Genomic DNA, 22,695 nt, shown 5'->3' with positions numbered 1-22,695 from the left:
ATCTCTGAAAAAACGCAGCAAATCTGCAGCAAAGAATTGACATGCTCATTCTTAAAAACTTGACTAAAAATGCAGGTATTTGACAAAACAGTCAGGAAAAACTCCTGCTGTGTGTGTGTGTGTGTGTGTGTGTGTGATTTCAGAAATCTCGGACTTTGCTAGGACCAAGGCAAATCTGCAGCTAAAAAACGCAGCAAAAACTTACCAAAAAGGTCCTGTGTGAACATAGCCTTAAGCGGGCTTTACATGCTGCGATATAGGTACCGATATCGCTAGCGTGGGTAACCGCCCCCATCTGTTGTGCGACACGGGCAAATTGCAAATTGCCGCACAACATCGCCCAGACCCGTCCCACATACTTACCTGCCCGGCGACGTCGCTGTGACCGGCGAACCGCCTCCTTTGTAAGGGGGCGGTTCGTTCTGCATCACAGCAACATCCAAACATCCCGCCCACCTCTTTCCTTCCGCATTGCGGCCGGGAGGCAGGTAAGGAGAGCTTCCTCGTTCCTGCGGTGTCACACGTACCGATGTGTGCTCCCGCAGGAACGAGGAACAACTTCGTTACTGCTGCAGTAACGATATTTGAGAATGGACCCCCATGTCACCGATGAGCGATTTTGCACCTTTTTGCGATGATGCAAAATCGCTCATAGGTGTCACACGCAACGGCATCGCTAATGCGGCCGGATGTGCGTCACAAAATCCGTGACCCCAACGACTTTGCATTAGCGATGTCGTAGCGTGTAAAGCCCCCTTTAGGGTTTATTTGTGCTTACCCCTTGTCTTGGCCCTGATAGCGTCTCCCACCATTTAGATGCCTCTTTCAAAGACTCCTTCATGCTGTCAATAACATTTGAAAGCAAGAATAGTGCCTTGTGTAGTGCTATACTTGCCATCAACATGACAGCGCTCCAATGGATCACATTATAAACCAACTGTGTGCGTTGGCCACCACATTCGGGTGCTGCTATGGCTTCTATTACATGCAAATAATAGTCTATTGTTTCGTATAATACAGTTAATACTCACACAACGATCAGCAGTAAATGTAAAGTCTTCATGGATACATGTGATTGATCGCTCCGCCAGGAGAGTAAAGTTATAAAGGCACAATGCTGTTCTGTCCGTGGATGCTGTACCGTTTGTACTAAATATCCCAGCCCAGAGGAAACCTTGTGAGGAGTGAAATGCAAATGACGATAAAATGACCTTTCTTTGTGGTTCACTCCCACATTTCAGATTAGATTGGGTATGAAATTCCAAGTTTAGGCTATTCTCAGTGAGTACAATGACCCTGGCACCGCTGCCAACAGACGAGTAGTAAGGGAAGATATACTTGTGCCTCCATTGGAACGCATCCACATAGTTCAGTCCTGCTGTGCCTTCCTTTAATGATACAGTAGATGATATTCCTTTAAATACAAATCCGACAATTTCTTTTGGTCTTAAAGTGATTGTGTGGACCCCTTTACCAACATTTTTGCTCGAGGTAAACTTTGCAACAAATAAGTTGATACCTTTTTGGCTGAATAAAATAAGCCCTCTAGCCACATGCTGCGGATCCTGGGGCACAATATCTTTTACAGCTTCTCCCATTGCCGTCAGGTTGCCCGTATGTAGCTCAATGCATGATCCTTGCTCATTCCAACAAGTGAGTACAGTGTCGTCGTAGGCAAGCAAGATTTTGTTATAATATGTCGCTTTTTGGCTGCTGACTTTTTCTTCCATACAGACGATATCATTTTCTCCATAGGGTCCTGTTGTTTTTAACCTCTTCAGGGTGTGAGTAAATTGGTGCAGACAATTCTCTGTAGCGACTGTAACGTATGTTCTCCCAACGGCAATGTTGTTGATAGGATATTTAAAACGGAAAGATCCTTCATTGTAAACAGGATCAATCATCAGAAGGATGAAGATGAGAGCGAGCGGCGTCCGAGACATTCTGAGCCTGCAGCTTCTCCGCTGTAGCTCTGAGGTTACAACATCACAAGTCGCCTTGAATCACATATAACTGGAAACTGTTAAAACTATTTGCCAATTGTGCATTAGTTCCTGTTTTTTAAGACGGTCAACTTAAGTTATGACAGATCACTGGTCTGCAGAAATGCTGACCTAAGTTACAAGAGCATTTAACCTCAGGGCGTTTGCAACACGGTTTTTCACTTTTTTTTTTCCCTATGTATTTGCTGACTTTAAAATTCAAAGCAAGAAGTTGTAGCAGCATCTAAAGGGTGCTTTACATGCTGCGACATCGCTAACTATATATGGTCGGGGTCACGGTGTTTGTGACGCACATCCGGCGCCATTAGCGATGTCGCAGCATGTAACACCTCTGAATGACCTAAAACGATTGCAAAACAGTTAAAAATCGTTGGTGTTGGAAAGGTCACTCCAATACCAGAAATTGTTGACAGGTGAGTAGTGAGGTTGTTCGTCGTTCCTGCGGCAGCACACATCGCTATGTGTGACACCGCAGGAACAAGGAAACTCACCGTACCTGCGTCCTGCCGGCAATAAGGAAGGAAGGAGGTGGGCGGGATGTTTGGCCCGCTCATCTCCGCCCCTCCTCTGCTATTGGGCAGCCACTTAGTGACTTCGCTATGACGCCGATCGAACCGCCCCCTTAGAAAGGAGGCAGTTCGCCGGTCGCAGCGATGACACTAGGCAGGTAAGTACATGTGACGGGTGTAAGCGATGTTGTGCGCCACGGGCAGCGATTTGCCCATGACACACAACCGACGGGGGGGGGCTACGACGGGGCGGATACGCTCGCTAGCGATATCGGTACTGATATCGCAGCGTGTAAAGTACCCTTTACTGTTTGGCAGTTGCATCTAATAAGTGATACTGATAAGCACACAGGTATGTGCCCAGTACAACAGTGCATGGAGTCTCTAAAACTCTCTACTACAGACTGTAGACACTGTCAGACAACTAAGGGCTCATTCAAACGTCAGCTTTACACATATGAGCAGGGTCGGGCTGGCCCACCAGGTAGCCGGGGAATCCCGGGGATTTTTTTTAAGAGAACTTGCATCTATTATAGTCTATGAGATTGTTCATATGTTCGTGTAGGTGCAGTTTTCCGGACTGAATGATCCCCATCTTAACAATGCAAGTCTGTGTATCTGTGAAAAAAAACGGACAGCAGTAGGATACTGAAACGCCCACGCTGGGGCTTGCAGGGCTCGCACGGTCACCAGGCCGGTGATGTTTGGGGTCGAGCTGTTAGTGGCCCGACCCGGCTTCCGTGACCCCGGCGGGTTTCATTAAAAGACAGTTCGATATGACAAGGGGGTAATGGAAAGAGGGTAATGGGGTTCCTGGGAGCACGTCGCCAGTTGCAGTGGTGACTGGGGTCTCGGTCTCCTCTGCCATGGACCCCCTCTCCCTGCAACCCTTCTCTCCCCCCAGGAACGGTATGGGATGGGAACGGGGGTTGCATGCAGCGCCACCTGTGGTATGCGGCCAGGTGTTTAGCCGCCGCTGCACAGTCTTTCTCTGGGGCGGATGTTACAGGCAGCTAAGATGGAATTGCTACCCACGGGTGGAGCGGGAAAGCCTCGGGAGGTTGGTAAGAACCGAAGGCGGCAGTCCACGAGAGCACCGGGGCACAGGGCGGCGGCATTTACTCACAAGAGTCACTGAGTGTGGGTTCCAGTTCCTTTTTATTCACTGGTCTTTTCCAACATCGCACCCGGGTACCGGTCCTCGCCGTTGTAGCCTCCGGTCGGTCCCGGGCAGGTCGGACGCAAGTTTCGGTAAAGTTTTCTGAGAGTCTCTCTGTCTCGTGCGTTTGGTTGCCATCCCCGTGGCATGAAGCTTCTTGGGGACTCGTCGCCTCTCTGTCTCTTTTCCCTACCCTGGCAGCGCCCCGATAGAATCAGGCCTTTATCTTAGGCACCACCAGGTACATTCTCCACAATCCTCAGTACCTGTCCCTGTTCCCTTCCAATTTCCCTTCCTCCGGGTGTTACTAGCCCTGGTCTGTCTGGTTCCCCTCTACAGGAGCTGTCCCTGCAGAAGTCTGTGCTCTTTCACATTCCAGACAGTTCTGATTAGACTTCCTGCCTTCTCTCCAGCTCACTCCTAGCTCAGGCCCCCACCCTACCAGGACGTCGTCATGGTGACCTGTCTGTGTGAAGCCACCTGCTTCCTGCTCATTTAGGAGACCGGACGAGTCGTGCAAACCTGAACTACGTGCTGAAAATCTATTAATCCCTTCCTGGTGATGTGATGTGTGTGTGTGTGTGTGTGTGTGTGAACTTACCTCCTCCTGCCCGGGAAAGGATATTATGCAATACCCTGTAACGACCATGCTACAGGGGTTTTACAATACTATCCAAGGGTTGTCAGTTTTTCACAAACTGTTTGTTAGGAGAATCTTAAAGGGAACCTGTCAGCAGAAATTTTGCCCTAAACCTAAAAAATTCCCCTTCTGCAGCTCCTGGGCTGCATTCTAGCAAGGTTCCTATAGTTATTCTGCCCCCTTTTAGATCAAAATAAATAGTTTCTGAAGTGGTACCTTTCAGTTTGAAACTCTTGTTAATGGTACACGTGGGCGGGCTGTCTGGTGTCCGTTACTGTCCCTCCTGCCACTTTAGGCCGTCCCCCAATGCTCATTTACATACCTCAGGACGCCGCCCAGTGCGTCCGATGTCTCGCGCATGGGCCGTACCACTGTAGCGGGACTGTGCACAGTGGGACCACTGGTGATGTTGCGCAGGCACGAGATTATCAGATTGTTTTTTTCTGTGTATGAGAACAATGACTGATGTCTGAATGATCTTTATTGATATTCTACTTAAATAGAATTTATCATTGCTTATGGTGTGAAACATGTCATAATGGCTTCATATGCTTATGTAAGAACTATATGACACTTAGAGAGGTACAGGACAGGGCACATATACTTCTATGGCCCGTTTCACACATCCGGCAGTTCGCCGGATTGCCAGATCCGGCACACTCCAGTACAGTGTAATACAGTACAATGGCATTACGGCAACCTGATGTGACCGTAGCATGTGTCCGGAGCTTGCCGTGATGCCATTGTACTGTATTACACTGTACTGGAGTGTGCCGGATCCCGCAATCCGGCAAAAATCCGAATAAGTGAAATGGGCCTTTGGCAGTCCTAATACACAATATACATAGTCTGTTCTTCTAAATATGTTCATATTGACAAAAAAATTTCAATGACCTTACATGTATTGACATGTCCTAGTCCATATTTTCATTTATCTTATTGTCTTTGTTGGCCATACATCACCATCACCATTGTGGTGAGATTTATCCAATCTAGTAGTCAAATAGGATTCTCTTTCTACATCATCTTGCTGACTACTCCTATACTTTACCTTCGTCTATGGAAGCCCTATTATATAGTGATATGTATGAGCCCCAATAGTCATTATGAAATTGTGTATATTATAGTAGATTGGAAAAACATGGCACAGCTTGTATTGTAGTATGCACGTATTGGTTCAAAATATATTTGCCCTTTAGCTGCGTTATAAGCAAGGTCTAACAATAGAGATAATAAGATAAGGAAGAACTTAATATAAGCACTATTCTATTGTTACAGTTAATGAGTTAGTTTCAAAATGATTTTATGTAATTTGATGTCATCAGTTTTGCAGATGATTGAAATGGAATCTGTCACCAGGTTTTTGTTATGTAGTCTGAGACGAGCATAATGTAGAGACAGAGAGCCTGATTCCAGAGATGTATCACTTAGTGGCTGTGTGCTGTTTCAATAAAACTAGTGTTTTATGATTTTATAAGATAACAGAGAATAGTAGAGATAGGTGATAATGCCGCGCCACAGATCACTTCTGGAACCGTAAGATTAACGTATCTTTATTGGCATAGGTCTACGCGTTTCAGGAGCTCTGCTCCCTTCCTCAGGACCGTAAAGAACCAAGAGACATCAAATCTAAAATGGTGTCTACTGACATACATTAAATAGCCCCACTGACGTCATAAGGACCATCCCTCATGAAAAAAACGAGCGGGAAGAACACGTTGCATTTAAACCATGACATCATATAAACATTTGCATATACATTCATGAACACTGTGTGAACAAACATATGAGAAACATAAACCATATCAACTGACAAAAAACATGTGAAGCAGTGATTAAGACACCTGCAAAAATTTGCAGATCCAGAATATATGTACAAAAAATGTATTAAGAGATCGAGCAAAAAATCCCCAGGTGTACACCAAATAAAAATATGATGTATAAATCAAATAAATGTGTGCTAAATTTATTGATGGTCCTCACCACTCACGAATCTAGGGGCTAGAACCCCCTCACCTTAGCAAAAAACAGAGCATTAGAGTCACCACAGAGATCCTATTGTAGCCACCGCGGCCTGTGTGAGAAGTTTATTAAAGATCAAGCGAGAAACTGCTATCAGCGGGTGAAAATATGTGAACGGGGCTAAGAAACCCTTGAAGAGCTGTGAGAAAAGCCGGTGCATGTATACTACGATCGCAGCAGAGGGGGTGGTAAGTGAAACACTGCAGATATTCCACTACTGACTGCAGTTCACGAAAGTTCAGTAGCGTGGGAAAAAAGGCACTGCGCCTGCGCCAAGAAAGCGGCAGGTCACAGAAGTTCAGAACCGTGGGAAAAAACCAGGAGCGCATGCGTCCCTTCCAAATCAAGAACCCAGTGTTGGTGCTATTATATAGAAGCCCACGTACGGCTAAGAAAGGTGTAGGGAGAGTGAAAAGAAAAAATACATATATAGTAACCCCCATTGAACAAATACCTCCACACGTTCCTGACAGATTAGGGGTACTGAATAAGAAAGAGACATTCTGGATCTAAAGACTTAATACTCTCAAACCTCGGGGGCTCAATGAGATTACAGATTTGTTTCATTGATTGGGGTACATTATGTTTTACAATAATTAATTCCCCCCCCCCCCTTTTTTATGGTATTTTATGGTATATTATAAGAGATATTATTTTTATGATTATTTATATGTACATATATATTATATATTGTTTTTATTCTCTTATTCATTCCTCATCGGGTTTTAGGTACTTATGATTGACAATGCATAGGCTATTTTTTACTTTTTATGTTTTATTTTATATGTATACATTCTTGATTTTCTATGTTCTCGTATTTATATATTCATGACCCGGGTCATGGAATACTTTTCTATACTTGTATGGTTTTAGTCCTCGTGGACGGTATAGGTATGTTTATTTTATTTTAAGTTCTGGCCCCCTGGACTAGCGGTTTTTTTCCGTGGTCGGGTCCAGCATAGTAGCCGCAAACACTTAATTTTTGCGAGTCTATTGGTTCTTGCCCACTAATACAGTTTTAATGTGGGACATCATGGGTTGTTAATATATATGTATTTTTTCTTTTCACTCTCCCTACACCTTTCTTAGCCGTACGTGGGCTTCTATATAATAGCACCAACACTGGGTTCTTGATTTGGAAGGGACGCATGTGCTCCTAGTTTTTTCCCACGGTTCTGAACTTCTGTGACCTGCCGCTTTCTTGGCGCAGGCGCAGTGCCTTTTTTCCCACGCTACTGAACTTTCGTGAACTGCAGTCAGTAGTGGAATATCTGCAGTGTTTCACTTACCACCCCCTCTGCTGCGATCGTAGTATACATGCACCGGCTTTTCTCACAGCTCTTCAAGGGTTTCTTAGCCCCGTTCACATATTTTCACCCGCTGATAGCAGTTTCTCGCTTGATCTTTAATAAACTTCTCACACAGGCCGCGGTGGCTACAATAGGATCTCTGTGGTGACTCTAATGCTCTGTTTTTTGCTAAGGTGAGGGGGTTCTAGCCCCTAGATTCGTGAGTGGTGAGGACCATCAATAAATTTAACACACATTTATTTGATTTATACATCATATTTTTATTTGGTGTACACCTGGGGATTTTTTTGCTCGATCTCTTAATACATTTTTTGTACATACAATCTGGATCTGCAAATTTTTGCAGGTGTCTTAATCACTGCTTCACATGTTTTTTGTCAGTTGATATGGTTCATGTTTCTCATATGTTTGTTCACACAGTGTTCATGAATGTATATGCAAATGTTTATATGATGTCATGGTTTTAATGCAACGTGTTCTTCCCGCTCGTTTTTTTCATGAGGGATGGTCCTTATGACGTCAGTGGGGCTATTTAATGTATGTCAGTAGACACCATTTTAGATTTGATGTCTCTTGGTTCTTTACGGTCCTGAGGAAGGGAGCAGAGCTCCTGAAACGCGTAGACCTATGCCAATAAAGATACGTTAATCTTACGGTTCCAGAAGTGATCTGTGGCGCGGCATTATCACCTATCTCTACTATTCTCTGTTATCTGCCATCGGGTGGCTGCAGCCTGGATCAATACATTATATGCGAGTAAAGGGGTTGTGACTTGCACAACTTCATCTGGTGAGTATTCACTCCCCCTTCCTCACCCCATATTATTGGGCTAATACCCTATTTGCGCTTCTCTTTCCACAGCTTTGTACAATGATTTTATAAGAAGGAGATTATAACTACAGATCTTGGTGTCTCGCACCCTCTATTATTATTATTATTATTTATTATTATAGCGCTATTTATTCCATGGAGCTTTACAAGTGAAAGAGGGTATACGTACAACAATCATTTACAGTACAAAACAGACTGGTATAGGAGGAGAGAGGACCCTGCCCGCGAGGGCTCACAGTCTACAGGGAATGGGTGATGGTACAATAGGTGAGGACCCTCTAGTTAACTTCTGTGTCTAACCCTGCCTGCACCACTGATTAGAAGCTTAAGCAATGTACATAGAAAGTTACCAATCAGTGGTGTGGGCGGGGTTATACAGGGCTCAGCATTCTAAGCAGCAAAAAAGGCAATAATCAGGGAAGAGTGTTATTGTGTAGTTTGGTGCGGACATCTGCAGAAAACAAAACACACAGTATTTTTGTAACATGTGAACATGGCCTTCAAGACACAACATAGCAAAATGTCATATAGTGAAGCTACATAAGCATGAGAAAATTCTGGCTGCTGCAACAATGAAGTAACAGTCAGATCCACCCACCCCTGTTAACCCCTTATCGACCGCAGGTGGTAAAATTATGTTTTAGCGGTCATAGGGTTAATCTCCCTGGTAGTCGCCATTATAATCGCGAGTACAGTGAACGTTTACATACCACCGTACCGGAAGTCACGTGGCATGATCACGTGACTTCTGGTGGTTGTCACGGTTGCACAGGGTCATGTAATGACTCCTGTAGCTCACATGACTCACTTACTGTTTCACCCGCCCAGAGCTGGGTGAGACAGGAAATGAGCATATCTGCTGTTCACAGTTGTGTAGCTGTGATGAGCAAATATGGCAGAGCGATCAGACTGCTGATCATTATAGACCTCTAAGGGACTTAGTAAAATAAAAAAAAGTTTCAAAAAAGTTTTAAAAAAATTAAAAAAAATAAATAAAAAAACCTAAAAGTTCAAATCACCCCCCATTCGCCCCATTGAAAATTAAAGGATTAAAAAAATGAAAACTATACACATATTTGGTATCGCCGTGTTCAGAAATGCCCGATCTCTCAAAATATAAAATCAATTAATTTGATCGGTAAACAGCGTAGGAGCAAAAAAAATCCAAATGCCAAAATTACGTTTTTTGGTCGCCACAAATTTTGCGCTAAATGCAATAACAGGCGATCAAAGCGTAGCGTCTGTGCAAAAATGGTACCATTGAAAATGTCAGCTCAAGACACAAAAAATAAGACATTTCTAATCCATAGATAGCAAAAAATGAGAAAGCTACGGGTCACGGAATATGGCATAAAACGTACGACACTTTTTTTGGACAAACTTCTGATTTTTGTAGATACAAGTAAACCTATATATGTTTGGTGTCTACGAATGTGCACCAACCTCAGGTATCACACTGACACATCAGTTTTACCATATAGTGAACAGAGTGAATAAAATATCTCAAAAACAGTAGTGCTATCGCACTTTTTTTACAATTTTTCCACATTCAGAATTTTTTTGCTGTTTTCCAGTACGCTATATAGTAAAGCACATGGTTTGATTTAAAAGTACAGCTCGTTTCGCAAAAAACGAGCCCTTAGTTGACCATATTGACTAAAAAATAAAAAAGGTACGTCTCTCGGAAGAAGAATGGCGAAAAAACCCAGAAAGCGCAAAATCAGCCAGTCGTGAAGGGGTTAACCCCCTAGAGTGCGCTGTCAAACTCTGACACTGCAATCTAAAGTGCTCAATCAAATGATGAACCCTCTTGCTGCCATGACATGTTTCCTGTGAATGCTGGCAGAGCGCCGGCATTCAAAGTAACACAGCATTTCTCCTAATTAGAGCGATACTAAAGTATCACTCTGATCAGGAGAAGTAAACAGACACTGCAGGCACAAAGTCCTTTAGGGGGATTAGTAAAATTAATAAAAAATGTAAAAAAAATAAAATAAAAAGAAAGTTTTAAAATAAAATATGAAAAAAACCACCTAAAGGTTCAAATCACCCCCCTGTTGCCCCATTGAAAACAATAACAATAAATAAAATACACATATTTAGTATCATAGAGTTCAGAAATGCCCAATCTATCAAAATATAAAATCACTTAATCTGATTCGTAAAATTATGTTTTTTTGGTCATCATAACATTGCATTAAAATGCAATAACAGGCGATCAAAACATTGTATCTATACAAAATTGGTATAGTTAAAAATGCCAGGTGAAATCGCAAGAAATAAGCCATCACTGAGCTCCAGATCCCAAAAAACGAGAACACTACGGGTCTCGGGAAAAAAGCAGCAAAAGCACAATTCTTAATTTTTTACAAAATTCTGATTTTTTTTTTCCAGCACTTAGATAAAAGTAAAAGTATTTATGTTTGTTATCTATGAACTTGTACTGACCTGAGGAATCATGATGTCAGGTCAGTTTTGCCAGTTTTGTGATCATGGTAAATAAAAAACCCAAAAACCAATCGTGCTATTCCACTTTTTTTTTTTTGCAATTTCACCGCACTTGGAATTTTTTCCCTGTTTTCCAGTACAATATGGGATAGAACGAATGGTTTCATTCAAAAGTACAACTTATCTTGCAAAAACAAGCCCTCATATGGCAATATTGATGGAAAAATAAAAAAGTTATAGCTCTTGGAAAAAGGAGAGGAAAAAACTAAAATGAAAAACGGAAAATCGCTTGGAGATGAAGGAGATACTGTCTTTTTCGCTTTATAAGATGCAATGGATTATAAGACGCACCCCAAATTTAGAGATAAAAAAAAGATAAATATAAAATGAGATCCGTCTTATACTCCGGTGTTGCCTTACCGGAGGGTAGCGGCAGTGGTGGTGGAGCAAAGTTACAGGAGGCAGGGGCGGTGCTGATGGGGGCTGGGCTGGCAGTGGTGGGGTCTATGCTGGCAGCGGAAGCTGTGCTGACAGTGGAAGCTGTGCTGGCTGTGTGGAGCAGACTGGTGCGGCGGGTGTCCCAGATGTTCAGGCTTCAAAGAAATGGCACCCGGAGCGGCGTATGCGCAGATTAAGCTTTCAGCTCAATGACAAAATCTTGAGCCTAGAGCTCCACCTGCGCAAGCGCCGACTCCGGGTGCCATCATTTAAAGCCACAGCCACTCGCCGCACAGCCCTGCTCCACACAGCCACCGCATCCCACAGAGACAGACAGACAACCGGCCACCCACACAGACAACAGCCAGTCGGCCACCCGCACAGAGAGGCAGCCAGCCGGAAGGCCTGCACAGAGAGCCAGCCAGCCACCCGCACAGAGGCAGCCGGCCACTCGCACAGAGAGGCAGCCAGCCTTCCAAACAGAGAGACAGCCTGCACAGACCGTACAGACAGCCGCCCGCACAGCCCCCGCGCCGATTCTCAACCTCCCAGTAAGCTTTAGTCAAATTTTAAGACTCACTAATCATCTTCCTTCCCAATTTTTGGAAAGAAAAGTACATCTTATAATCCGAAAAACATGGTAAGTATGAGGCTTGTTCTTGTTATTGTGATTTTGTGCTATTGAATCAAACAGTTCACGGTACATGAAGCCAATGTGTTCATATTGGTATCTAAGCTTTGGACATACAGTATATTAGTAATTTTTATCTTTCATTTTAAGTTTTTTTAATATAGGATTCTCAAGGCATCCACTCTGGTAACTAGATAAAATCATTTAGATGCATTGAGTGCATGTGTAACCTTTCTGTCATGCCTATTGCAAAAATTCTGTTTGCTAGTAAACTGTGTACTTTATACTATTAAGTAATATTCAGGGTTTACAGTAATGTTTTGCATATTAGGAAGAAAACAGTGGCGATCTCAGCCTATATCAATCACAGACTGCAGACTCCACTCATTGCTGTGAAGCCATTGTAAAAAGAAGGGTATCAAAAAACAAAAGTGACAGGCAAAGAATCTAAACTGGTATTACAGTTAGTAGATGTGTTATGCCAGTACTGCCAGTAAAGCACAATGAATGCTGGAGCGCCCTCTTGTGAAATATAGATGGAATTGTCTGCCATATTCCAAGTCCATATGCACAGTATATGTACAGTGCATTGAAAAGTATTCATTTTCACATTTTTTCACATTACACACCCAAACTTAAATTGTACTTTATTGTGATATACAAAGCAGCAATTATTTCTGAAGTGTAGAGGAAATGATACATGGTTTTGTAAATATTTTAAAAATATAAATCTCACGATTGTGACTTACATTTGTATTCAGCCCAGGGTTGCCAACTGTGCAGAAATTCGTGGACAATCTGTAAAAATAAGGCACTTTTTTCCCTGTCTGTAAAAAAAATGTAAGAAGTCCGTGATTTTTTTGAAGCTGAAAAAACTTATACAGATTATTTTAATCCCTGAAGAAGGTAGCGCCGAAACGTGCGCCTCGGGGTGGGTGTCGCAGTCACTTACCTGGAGCTACAGGCGTGCTTGGGTAAATATCTACTGGTTCTCTACTGTTCTACGTGCCGTCTCTTGTATGGTGTTGTTATCTGCCATTACGTACCTCCCATGTTCCATAAGTGGGTCTTTCTGTTGGACTGAGGATAATGTCCTCTGTCTGCCTAATTACCACTGTGTGCTCTGGCATTTATACTTATACAATTTCTGTTGTTCTAGTCACCTTATTGGGGTTTATGTCCTTACTGTCACCATATATTGTGGTATTAACCCTAGAGGTTGGTAGTAATTTTGATCTTCATTATGGTACTATGGCTCTTGTTATGCAGTCCATTTGGCATTGTGATTTTGTGTTGCACCCTGGGATATGCACAGTTTTTATATAAGTATAGTACAACCATATACATATTGTCTATTTTATTGACTATATTACCTCCTTCTGCACGTGACACTTTACGTATTTATATATTTCGTATAAAGATATTTTTATCTTTTATTTATTTATTAGCCTGTCTTTAGTCAGGTGCTGTTTGTTACTACTCAAGCACTTTGCCTTTATTGTGATTACATACACTGCACTTGTCTACTATATAAATAACAGGTCTTTGAGTACTGACGGACACTGGTAGAGAAGGGCCCCGATGCAAGAAAAATATATGGGCCCTATGTAGACCAAGAGCTCATAAAAATGCAAAATTGCACCTGCTGTGGAGGTATAAGTGGGTCCCTTACCCTTTGGGCCCCTGTGCTTGCACCAATCATATGTCCACCCCTGTCTTTGCGTCTATATATGGTTTTCTGTGGCGCCCCATTTTTCCAGCCTATTGGTTTGTCTCATACATGTTTAAGAAAAGTATAATATTTTTTTTAACCTTTTTGTTCGTTTTTTCTTTCTTTGGTTTCAGATTATTTTAACTTTCGATATCATTATTTTATAGTTCACATTGAATGCAGCTGATGCTTTCATATCATAATTATGGGCTACAGATATGTATCACTCAATTATATTGTTTTGTTATGATTTTTCCAATGTTTCCGTAAAAAATATTGTCTGTGATTTTTTGTTGCCGTAAAAAATATTGTCTGTGATTTTTTGATAAGCTGTCCAGAAAAATAAAGAGGGAAGTTATCAATCCTGATTCAACCCTTCTCCTCTCCCTCAAGTCAATACTTTGTGGGACCATCTTTCGCTGCAATTACTGCTGCAAGTCTAGAGTCTGAAATTGTTGTCCATTCTTCTTGACAAAATAGCTCTAGTTCAGTGAGAATGGATGAAGAATGTTCTCTCCTTGCTTGGGTAAGTTTATGTGGATTTGCCTTGTATTGGTAGGTTTGCAGTTGTGCCATACTCCTTCCGTTTTCAATGACGGATTGAATGGTGCGCCATGAGATGTACATAGCTGGGGCTATTTTTATTTTATAACCTAATCCTGTTTTAATCTTCTCCACAACTTTATCCCTGACCTGTCTGGTGTGTTCCTTGTTTTTCCTGGTGCTGTTTGATCATTAATTTTCTCAAATAAACCTCTGAGGCCTTCACAGAACAGCTGTAGTTACACTGAGAATAAATTACACACACGTGGACTCAATTTACTAATTAGGTGACTTTTGGAGGTAATTGGTCATTCAGAATTTTATTTCGGGGTATCAGACTACAGAGGACTAAATATAGATACAAATCACAATTTTCAGATTTAATTTTTTAAATATTTAGAAAAGCATATATCGTATTTTCTTGACTATAAAACACACTTTTTTCCTCCAAAATGTAGGATGAAAGTTTGTAGTGTGTTTTATAGTCCAGATATGCCTGGCTCGCAGTTGGGGGGGGACACAGAAGGTAGGAGCAGGGTTGCCGCTGCAGAAAACCCGTGGCTGGGGGCAAACACATGTGCCCTCTATTAAAGATAATGTGTTTTCACTGCTCCCCATGTCATAATCCCACTTACCTCTCGGCATCAGTAGGGAGTAGTGAATATTAAAATTCTTTAATAGCAGACACACTGATCACTCTAGTCATCAGCTTACTGTGGCAACTGGGATGATCACGTATGTCCACTATTAAATAAAATAAATATTCAGTGAATATTCATTTTGGCGTGTAACTAGTGGTGCATGGCATTGACATTAAAGTCAATTGCCGGCATCAGAAGAAGACACCACACACCAGAAGAGTGGATGAAAGGAGAATCACTCATTTTTGTTTGGCGTAACTAGAGGCATATATACCAAGATGGGCCCATGATGGGAAACATATACAGTCAGGGCCAGAAATATTTGGACAGTGACACAAGTTTTGTTATTTTAGCTGTTTACAAAAACATGTTCAGAAATACAATTATATATATAATATGGGCTGAAAGTGCACACTCCCAGCTGCAATATGAGAGTTTTCACATCCAAATCGGAGAAAGGGTTTAGGAATCATAGCTCTGTAATGCATAGCCTCCTTTTTTTCAAGGGACCAAAAGTAATTGGACAAGGGACTCTAAGGGCTGCAATTAACTCTGAAGGCGTCTCCCTCGTTAACCTGAAATCAATGAAGTAGTTAAAAGGTCTGAGGTTGATTACAGGTGTGTGGTTTTGCATTTGGAAGCTGTTGCTGTGACCAGACAACATGCGGTCTAAGGAACTCTCAATTGAGGTGAAGCAGAACATCCTGAGGCTGAAAAAAAAAGAAAAAATCCATCAGAGAGATAGCAGACATGCTTGGAGTAGCAAAATCAACAGTCGGGTACATTCTGAGAAAAAAGGAATTGACTGGTGAGCTTGGGAACTCAAAAAGGCCTGGGCGTCCATGGATGACAACAGTGGTGGATGATCGCCGCATACTTTCTTTGGTGAAGAAGAACCCGTTCACAACATCAACTGAAGTCCAGAACACTCTCAGTGAAGTAGGTGTATCTGTCTCTAAGTCAACAGTAAAGAGAAGACTCCATGAAAGTAAATACAAAGGGTTCACATCTAGATGCAAACCATTCATAAATTCCAAAAATAGACAGGCCAGAGTTAAATTTGCTGAAAAACACCTCATGAAGCCAGCTCAGTTCTGGAAAAGTATTCTATGGACAGATGAAACAAAGATCAACCTGTACCAGAATGATGGGAAGAAAAAAGTTTGGAGAAGAAAGGGAACGGCACCCAAGGCACACCACATCCTCTGTAAAACATGGTGGAGGCAACGTGATGGCATGGGCATGCATGGCTTTCAATGGCACTGGATTACTTGTGTTTATTGATGACATAACAGCAGACAAGAGTAGCCGGATGAATTCTGAAGTGTACCGGGATATACTTTCAGCCCAGATTCAGCCAAATGCCGCAAAGTTGATCGGACGGCGCTTCATAGTACAGATGGACAATGACCCCAAGCATACAGCCAAAGCTACCCAGGAGTTCATGAGTGCAAAAAAGTGGAACATTCTGCAATGGCCAAGTCAATCACCAGATCTTAACCCAATTGAGCATACATTTCACTTGCTCAAATCCAGACTTACGACGGAAAGACCCACAAACAAGCAAGACCTGAAGGCTGCGGCTGTAAAGGCCTGGCAAAGCGTTAAGAAGGAGGAAACCCAGCGTTTGGTGATGTCCATGGGTTCCAGACTTAAGGCAGTGATTGCCTCCAAAGGATTCGCAACAAAATATTGAAAATAAAAATATTTTGTTTGGGTTTGGTTTATTTGTCCAATTACTTTTGACCTCCTAAAATGTGGAGTGTTTGTAAAGAAATGTGTACAATTCCTACAATTTCTATCAGATATTTTTGTTCAAACCTTCAAATTAAACGTTACAATCTGCACTTGAATTCTGTTGTAGAGGTTTCATTTCAAATCCAATGTGGTGGCATGCAGAGCCCAACTCGCGACAATTGTGTCACTGTCCAAATATTTCTGGACCTAACTGTATACCAGAAAGGGGACAAATATACTAGGAATACGGCTATATATAGCAGGATTAGACACATATATACCAGGATATGCCCGTGATGGGGATCCTTAATACCAGGATTAGGCACATCTATACCAGTATGAGCCCATGATGGGGAACAAACATACCAGTATTAGGTACATATATACCAGGGTGAGCTCATGATGGAGATTATATATAGAACGATTAGACACATATATACCAGGATGGGGATCATATATACCAGGATGGAGGACATATATACCAAGATGGTCACAGAATGGGGGACATATATACCAGGATGGGCCCAAGATGAGGATCACATATACCAGGATGAGAGTATATATATATATATATATATATATATATATATATATACTCTCATCCTTGTATATATGATCCCCATCCTGATATATATATATATATATATATATATATATATATATATATATGTATATCAGGATGGGGATCATATATACCAGGATGGGGGGACATACATACCTGTAAGGGGTCCAGGATGGGGGACAATAACCCAATAATAGGGTCAACAGCATATCCCCACATAACAGTGCATCATGACCACATTTTTTTGCTTCAAATTGTTTTCCCTATTTTATGCTTCAACCTAGGTTTGTCTTATGGTCCAATGCATCTTATAGTCTGAAAAATATGGCATCATTTCCTTTACACTACACAAATACTTGCTACTTTATGATTAAATATCACAGAAAATCCCAATGAAATACAGTTGTTTGTAGATGTAACGTAAATAAATTTGGAAAATTCACGGGGTATGAATATTTTTTCAAAGCACTGTATATGTATTATTTATATATATTGGAATGTTTCCATATTTTAGGGTATAACAACATCAGTGGTGGGAATTTAAGGTTAAAAGTACATTGCAATAAAACAACCTTATAAGCAAAAACAATGTTGCATAAACCCATATTTAGAAATCACATGTAACTTTTTTCCAGAAGTGGTAGCGTTTATTTGAAAGTTCAGTAAAGGGAAGTAAAGAATTATCAGAACAAATTGTGCAATCCAACTGTCACTGGCTTCTGTCATAAATCAAGTCTAATGTACTCTAAAAAGGTTATCCAATGTTTGAAAAAAATATTTAAAAAACAGCTGCAAGGATGTATAAACAAAAAACCCAAAACAATAATTACCTCTTCCTGCCGGAAGATCCAAGAAGGAAACTCTAGAGATCTTTCTGGTCTATTTTACAAGTGGTCAGCATGTGATTATTGCAGCCCATGGGTGGCCATAGCAATTACATGCTGTCACGCTCCCCGGGTCCTCGGCTCCCCTTCCCGGGTCTCCTGTCCCGCTCCCCGGCTCACCTGCCACGCTCCCCGCGTCCCAGCCTCTTGTGCCCGTCCTTCCTAGGCTCCCTGGCCGCCGATCCCGGCGCCCGACGGCCTCCCAGGCCCTGGCCGGCTCCCCTGCGTCCTCCTCTCAGCCTCCTTCCCTGGCTTCTGGCACCCGGGCCGCGCGCATGCGCATTAGGGCGCGCGCGCGGTCACTGACCCTTTCTTAAAGGGCCAGCGCCCATTAACAGGAAATGAGGTTAGACAGGTACAGGGTATAAAGGGGGTTCTTGTCCAAGGGGGCGGGGCCTGATCTTCGTGTTTTCTGAGCTAGGAGTCAGGTCTCCTTGTGTTTTCCTGCCATACTTACGTATCTCTCTTCTAGAGCTGATCCCGCCACGCCATCCAGTCCTGCTGAATCCCGAGCCCCGCACGCTGTCCGTCTGCCATCTGACAGTCCGTACCATCTCGGATCCCTGCGGTGACCCGTCATCTTGCTCCAAAGGTTCCGGACCCCGCCTGACATCATCTTGGCTTCCGAACCTGAGCTACGTCACCCGGACTGCCATCTGTGACTCCGTGGTCCCAGGGACTCCTCCGCTACCTTCACTTGCACGGACTGTTCTGCTGCCCATCAGTGCTTCAGCTACCGGACTCCCTACCACCATCTTAGAGTTCGGCCCAGTGGATCCACCTCCTGGGTCTGCCCGACCGCCCGGCCCTGACACATGCCATTATAGTGTTATCAGGGCCAAAGTGGGACTAAAATTCAGCCCTGGCACACAGACCCTACATACATACCATCCTACATACCATATCACACTTCTCTCCTGCACAGTGCCTACCTCCAATGGTGGCAGGTCACATGACTAATATGGGGCCCGTGAGCATGGGGACCCACCGACACCAGCGCCTGCTTCAGCTGGATGTGTGTCCAAGGTCACGCATCCAGCTGAAATGCATTGCAGCCCTGAGACCTGTTGGGTCCATGTACTGCAAATATGCCTTTCTTTTAGGGATATGAATATTCACTTCTCTCCATGCTCGTAATCCCGCCAACCTCTCAGCACTGAAGCCGGTAGTAAGAGGTAGGTGGGACTATGGGTGTGGGGAGCAGTGAATGTTCATTCTCTTTATCAGCAGCCCACTTGATCACCCAACAGCCAGCTTCATGCAGCTGCTGAGTGATCACATGTGCTGATATTATAGAGAATGAATATTCACTGATTCCCCAAGCCCGGCAGCTGATCTCGCTGAAATCAGTTGCTGGCATCAGAAAAAGGAGACCGTGCATTGGGGGATCAGAAGAAACATGAATATAATTGTTTATTTTTTTTACTGGGATCATATGTACCAGGATGGGGACAGAATGGGGCCAAGATGTGGACATATGCCAGGATGGGGATATATACCAGGATGGGCAATGATGTGGACATATACCAGGATGGGGATACATAGCAGGATGAGGCCATGATATGGACATCTACCAGATGGGGACTTCTACCAGGATGAGAACATCTACCAGGATGGGGCCAGGATGTGGACATATGCCATAGCTCTAGTTGCTCCAGGTTGAGCCAGTGATGCGGCCCAGTGGGTCCACCACCTGCAAGCACCTGTGAGCACTACAGTTTGCCCAGGCCTCAAACTGTGTAACGCCTGCAATCTGATGAGGGCAGGCACATTGAGTTCAGCATGTCCGTCGACGAGAACAACAAGACCAGATCCTGACCTATCTGCAGTCAGTGGACACTTGTTTGCAAGTCTTGACATTAATGTTTCCACCCACTCCTGCTCCGGCTGTAGTGCCTACCCCAGCAGTAACTCTAGCTCCAGGCTCCAGTCATCTTTTGTCTGCTCCTCCGCGGTTTCCTCCGACTGTGACCCCAAGCAATGCAGTGGATTAATAAATCAGTGCTCCCTGCACTATGGACTTTTGTCCCATCAGTTCATTTCGGATTAGGCCAAAGTGGCCTTTTTGATGTTGCACGTGACTGGTGAGGCCCTTGATTGGATCAATCAATAATGGGAGAGAAGTGATCCTATCATCCTGGACCTCCAAACTTTCCTTGGGGCATTCCACAAGGTATTCGATGAACCGGGTCGAGTTTCCTCACCTGCGTCTTTGCTCCTTAGACTGCACCAGAGAAGTCTCACCGTAGACCAGTCTGCCATCCATTTCCACAAAATGTCCTCCAAACTTGGCTGGAACAATGAGGCACTGGTAGCTGCATTCCGTGAGGGACTGGCTGGAGGAATCAAAGAAGAACTGGCTGATCTTGATGTGCCTACCTTCCTGGATGATCTAATGTCTATGGCTATACACATCGATCTCAGGTTTCAGGAACCCTCTGAAGAGGTGAACTGAGAGAGGAGAATGTTGCACTTTGCTCCTACTTTCCAGTGATACATCGTGCCATAATCTGCAGGTCCCGATGCTTCCCCTGAGCACATAAAGGTAGAGCATGTGAATCTTGCAAAGCCCCTAGAGAGGACCGTCACACCGAAGAGGGGTGCTTCTACTGTGGAAATCCTGCTCTCCTGATCCGTTTCTGTCCTAGGAAGCTAGGAAACTTCCAAGCCTAGGGTCCGTAGGAGAGGTTACCTATGTGAGAGCAAGTCCTATCCATCCTTATACATATCCATGTCCGTATCTTGTGGTAGCACTCTATTCACAGAGTCAGTCTATCTGGACTCCGGTTCCAGTTTATACAGCAGGCCATTGTGGATTGGTATCACATTCCCATCCAACGACTTCAGGCTCCCATAGTAGTGTCATCCATGGATGGAAAACCTCTGTGCGTGGCTATCCTGTTCATCAGCAAGCAAGAATATGCAGCTCTCAGAGACGATCGCCTTCTAAAGGCCCAGTCACAATAAACAACTTACCAGCGATCCCAACAACGATCCAACCTGATAGGGATCGCTGGTAAGTTGCTAGGAGGTTGCTGGTGAGATGTCACACTGCGACGCTCCAGCGATCCCACCAGCAACCTGACCTGGCAGGGATCGCTGGAGCGTGGCTACACGAGTTGCTGGTGAGCTCACCAGCAACCAGTGTCCCAGCCCCCAGCCAGCAGCGCCGCGTGGAAGATGCTGCGCTTGGTAACTAAGGTAAATATCGGGTAACCAACCCGATATTTACCTTGGTTACCAGCGCACGCAGCTACACGTGCAGAGAGCAGGGAGCAGCGCACACCGCTTAGCGCTGGCTCCCTGCTCTCCTAGTTACAGCACACATCGGGTTAATTACCCGATGTGTGCTGCAGCTACATGTGCACAGAGCAGGGAGCAGCGCACACCGCTTAGCGCTGGCTCCCTGCTCTCCTAGTTACAGCACACATCGGGTTAATTACCCGATGTGTACTGCAGCTAAATGTGCACAGAGCAGGGAGCAGCACACACCGCTTAGCGCTGGCTCCCTGCTCTCATAGCTACAGTACACATGGGGTTAATTACCAGATGTGTACTCTGCTACACGTGCAAGAAGCAGGAGCCGGCACTGACAGTGAGAGCAGAGGAGGCTGGTAACGAAGGTAAATATCGGGTAACCAAGGACAGGGCTTCTTGGTTACCCGATGTTTACCGTGGTTACCAGTGTCCGCAGAAGCCGGCTCCTGCTGCCTGCACATTTAGTTGTTGCTCTGTCGCTGTCACACACAGCGATCTGTGCTTCACAGCGGGACAGCAACAACTAAAAAATGGCCCAGGACATTCAGCAACAACCAACGACCTCACAGCAGGGGCCAGGTTGTTGCTGGATGTCACACTAAGCAACATCACTAGCAACATCGCTGTTACGTCACAAAAGTTGTTCGTTAGCAGCGATGTTGCTAGCGATGTTGCTTAGTGTGACGGGGCCTTAAGTGCTTCCAGGGTTGTCACACCCACTGCTGCTGCGTCCGCCATGGCTTGAAATGCACAATCCTGTCTTGGAATGGAGATTCGGAGATGTAATCAGATGGGGTCAGTCCTGTCACGAAAAATATTTGTCACTGTCATGCAGAGTGACAGGAATGGGGGACAACTAGACGGGGTACCCTACGCTGACCCCTAAGACCCTAGGCTTTTCCTCTACCCAGGGGTACACTTAAGGATAGTGAGGCCTGGGTCCCCAATGTCAACCTATCTCCTGTCCTTGTCCCTGATGGTAAAACCCCACTTCCACAACCCACCACCCAGGGGGACAGGCAATGACAGAAGTGGAAAACCTTCAGCACACACACACACACACACACACACACACACACACACACACCGATGCAACAGTCAGGAGTAGTAGCAGCAGCAGCAGCAGCACAAAACAGCTTCAGGCCTGGCTCAAAATGAACTGAATAACCAGCATCCTTTTCTGGAAGCAGAGGGTTTGTATCCAGGCCGGTAGTGGTCATCTGAGAAAATACCTGGGACTTGGGCAGAATTAATGAGCTTGCTGCTAGCAAGGAAAACAGACTTTAACTCTGTAATTACCAAAGAAAAAACATACAGTACATTTAATGTGAAAGCCCTTAGATGATAAAAGAGGCCCTGAGCTTGTCA

The 22,695-nt window shown here is 43.9% G+C and overlaps 1 protein-coding gene and 1 long non-coding RNA gene across 3 annotated transcripts in view; one reads left to right on the top strand and one right to left on the bottom strand.

Annotated features, from left to right (window-relative positions):
* PLXNC1 (plexin C1) overlaps nucleotides 1-1,943 on the bottom strand; it is a 346,034-nt gene extending 344,091 nt beyond the window's left edge. For both annotated transcript variants that reach the window (XM_075344806.1, XM_075344807.1), the window contains exon 1: nucleotides 1,032-1,943. In XM_075344806.1, the coding sequence (XP_075200921.1) occupies nucleotides 1,032-1,943 (912 nt within the window). The remainder of the gene's footprint in view (nucleotides 1-1,031) is intronic.
* The window catches only part of LOC142303456 (uncharacterized), a 132,862-nt gene that overhangs the window by 11,656 nt on the left and 98,511 nt on the right, over nucleotides 1-22,695 (top strand). The gene's annotated exons all lie outside the window — the stretch shown is intronic.

Source organism: Anomaloglossus baeobatrachus, chromosome 4, assembly GCF_048569485.1.
Source record: "Anomaloglossus baeobatrachus isolate aAnoBae1 chromosome 4, aAnoBae1.hap1, whole genome shotgun sequence".
In the NCBI taxonomy this organism is placed as follows: domain Eukaryota; kingdom Metazoa; phylum Chordata; class Amphibia; order Anura; family Aromobatidae; genus Anomaloglossus; species Anomaloglossus baeobatrachus.
Note: the sequence above shows the minus strand (reverse complement) of the source record. Positions and strands in the feature narration are given on the sequence as shown.